This window comes from Nematolebias whitei, chromosome 15, assembly GCF_014905685.2.
Source record: "Nematolebias whitei isolate Nwh7 chromosome 15, NemWhi1, whole genome shotgun sequence".
Classification (NCBI taxonomy): domain Eukaryota; kingdom Metazoa; phylum Chordata; class Actinopteri; order Cyprinodontiformes; family Rivulidae; genus Nematolebias; species Nematolebias whitei.
This window is the reverse complement of record NC_056512.1, coordinates 46,264,808-46,267,453: the sequence shown is the minus strand read 5'-3', so window position 1 is coordinate 46,267,453 and position 2,646 is coordinate 46,264,808. Positions and strand designations below refer to the sequence as shown.

At 41.0% G+C, this 2,646-nt stretch overlaps 1 protein-coding gene across 1 annotated transcript in view; it reads left to right on the top strand.

Annotated features, from left to right (window-relative positions):
* Positions 1-546: 546 nt before the first annotated feature.
* LOC119421251 (dynein heavy chain-like) overlaps positions 547-2,646 on the top strand; it is a 2,982-nt gene continuing 882 nt past the window's right edge. The window contains 2 exon segments of the mRNA XM_037688628.1: positions 547-615; positions 2,437-2,646. The exon segment at positions 2,437-2,646 is cut by the window's right edge and continues 461 nt beyond it. Of these exon segments, the coding sequence (XP_037544556.1) occupies positions 547-615; positions 2,437-2,646 (279 nt within the window).

Here is a 2,646-nt window from a genome sequence, read left to right as displayed (position 1 = left end):
CATACATACATACATACATACATACATACATACATACATACATACATACATACATACATACATACATACATACATACATACATACATACATACATACATACATACATACATACATACATCTGTGATTGTGGAGGAAACTCAGATTTCCATTTACCCAGCAACAATCTCCAGCTCCTCTTGGTAAATCCCAAGTTGTTCCCAGGCCACAGAGAATCCATAATCCCTCCAGTTTTTGTCTGCTCCAGGGTCTCCTCCCAGTGAGACATGCCTGGAAAACCTCCAGAGGGCAACCTAATTAGATGTGTAAACCACTTCAAATGGTTCCTTTTAGATAAGGAGGAGCAGCTGCTCTGTTCCAAGCTCCCCTGATTGACTGTTCCTCACCTTATCTTTAAGGCTGAGCCCAGCCACCTCACAGAGGAAGCTCATTCCAGCTGCTTATATCTGGGATTTAAAGTTTTTAATCATGATCCATAGGTGAGCTTGGGAACATAAATGGTCCAGTTAATCAAGAGCTTTGTCTTTAGGTCCAGCTCCTTCTTCACCATGACTGACCAGAAGAACACCCTCAAAACTGTGGACAAGGCCCCGATCCGTAGTTCTGTCTCTTGCTTTGTCAGACCATCAAATGCTTATTTTTTCATTCAACCTTTATTTCTGCAGCTTAGTCTCATTGAGTCACGAGGACTCATTTACCAGAGAGACCTGGTTTAAACAGAAACCAAAGATGAGGTACACACAATAATAAAGAGTTACATAATATGAAAAGTAAATAAAAGAAGTGACACAAAACAAAATATAAAACATGCTACGTTATAAAATGGTGTAAAATACTAAAAACAGGTCTGCGTTGGTTTTTACTTTGAACTTGAGGAGCAGATATGATAAGAAATTTTCTTCTTCATCTTCCTTTCATTTTATATTTGTTTTTCTTTAATTTTTTGAAATTGTATTTGTGTTTTTATTGGAAATTAAATGAAATGAATAAATAAATAAATAAATAAACTTAACAGTTGTTTAAAATCCCTTAGGGAGGTCAAAGTCGAGAGCTTCAGATCTTTGTGCAAGGTGTTCCAGGTTACAGAACAAGATTTCCAGATGCTCTGAAACTTCTTCACTTGAGGCTAAGACTCACCTCTGAGCCACAGGGAGCGTTCAACCTTTGCCTCAGACACAAAAACTGACGGTCGTCCAAACTGTTTCAACTCCACTGCAAGCCACCCCAGAGCACGTTGTAGGTGATGGCCTGAATGGTAAATGTAAAAAGACTGTTCTTATGTTAATGTTAATGTTCTTTTCTATCTTATCACGATACTCAAAGCACTTTACAACACAATCTGTGCCCTCATCTACACATTCACACAACATTCACACACACACACTTTAGTAGATCTCTACAAAGGTAATGGAACAAATCATGAGCTTTAGATCACATTCATACACTGAAGAGATGCGCATCAGAGGCAACGAGGGGTTCAGCTTCTTGCTCAGGGACACTTCAAAATGTGACTGCTGGTGGACTCGAACCCCCAACACGCCCATTAGAGGACGACTGCTCTAACCACCCAGCCACAGTTCCCAAGTGAAGACACTGATCAAACCACATCGTCTGCAAAAAGCAGAGACAAGACCATGAGGATTCCCAAACCAGACGCCATTTCCTCCGACTGCTGACTGCACCTTGAGTTCCTGTCCATCTTTACCACACAGGACTGGTAAAAAGAGACAGCTCTGGTGACGTTCACTCCTCACCGGGAACAAACCTCATTTTATGGCGAGGTTACAAACACTTTGGTTATACAAGACCTGACTGATCCAGCCATTTGAAACTATTCAGTGCCTCTATTAAGATTTTGAGACGTGGCACGACCCAATGTTTGTTGCAGAGGCTGTCAGGCAGTTAAGAGCTCATAAAACAATCCAGAGTTACAGGTGGTACCTGAGGAATGATCCATGTGTAATTATACTGTCAACAAAATACGAGCGCGGTGGGGCCCCTGTCAAACACACAAACAAGCTGGAACAGACACACACATTTTTTAGTGTGTCTGCTTAATTCCCAACACTCTGGATGAATTAAACACATCCACATATTTACACAGAAGTTATTACTAAAATGTTACAAAACAGCGAATGAACCCTATAAAAACCCGTCTGTGCCATCACATCGTTTGTCCATCCATGAGGTGTCCGAAAAGTCCAGAGAAAGGGTCCAACTCTGTCCTTTGGTGTTCCAATATATGACCGATTAAAGAACAATTCTCTCGACATACAATATTACAGTCAGTTTGGCTTCGTAACGGATATGAGGCCAAAGACTCCATCTAATGAATAAAAAGCTGCATTAAAAAGAGTTCATATATCACATGGGTGATTATATCTAAGTTTGCAAGTTTGTCTCTTGGCCTTTCTGTGTGGGGTTTACATGTACTCCAGTACCATGTACTCCAGTACCATGTACTCCAGTACCATGTTCTCCAGTACCATGTACTCCAGTACCATGTACTCCAGTACCATGTACTCCCGTACCATGTTCTCCAGTACCATGTACTCCAGTACCATGTACTCCAGTACCATGTACTCCCGTACCATGTACTCCAGTACCATGTAATCCCATACCATGTTCTCCAGTACCATGTACTCCAA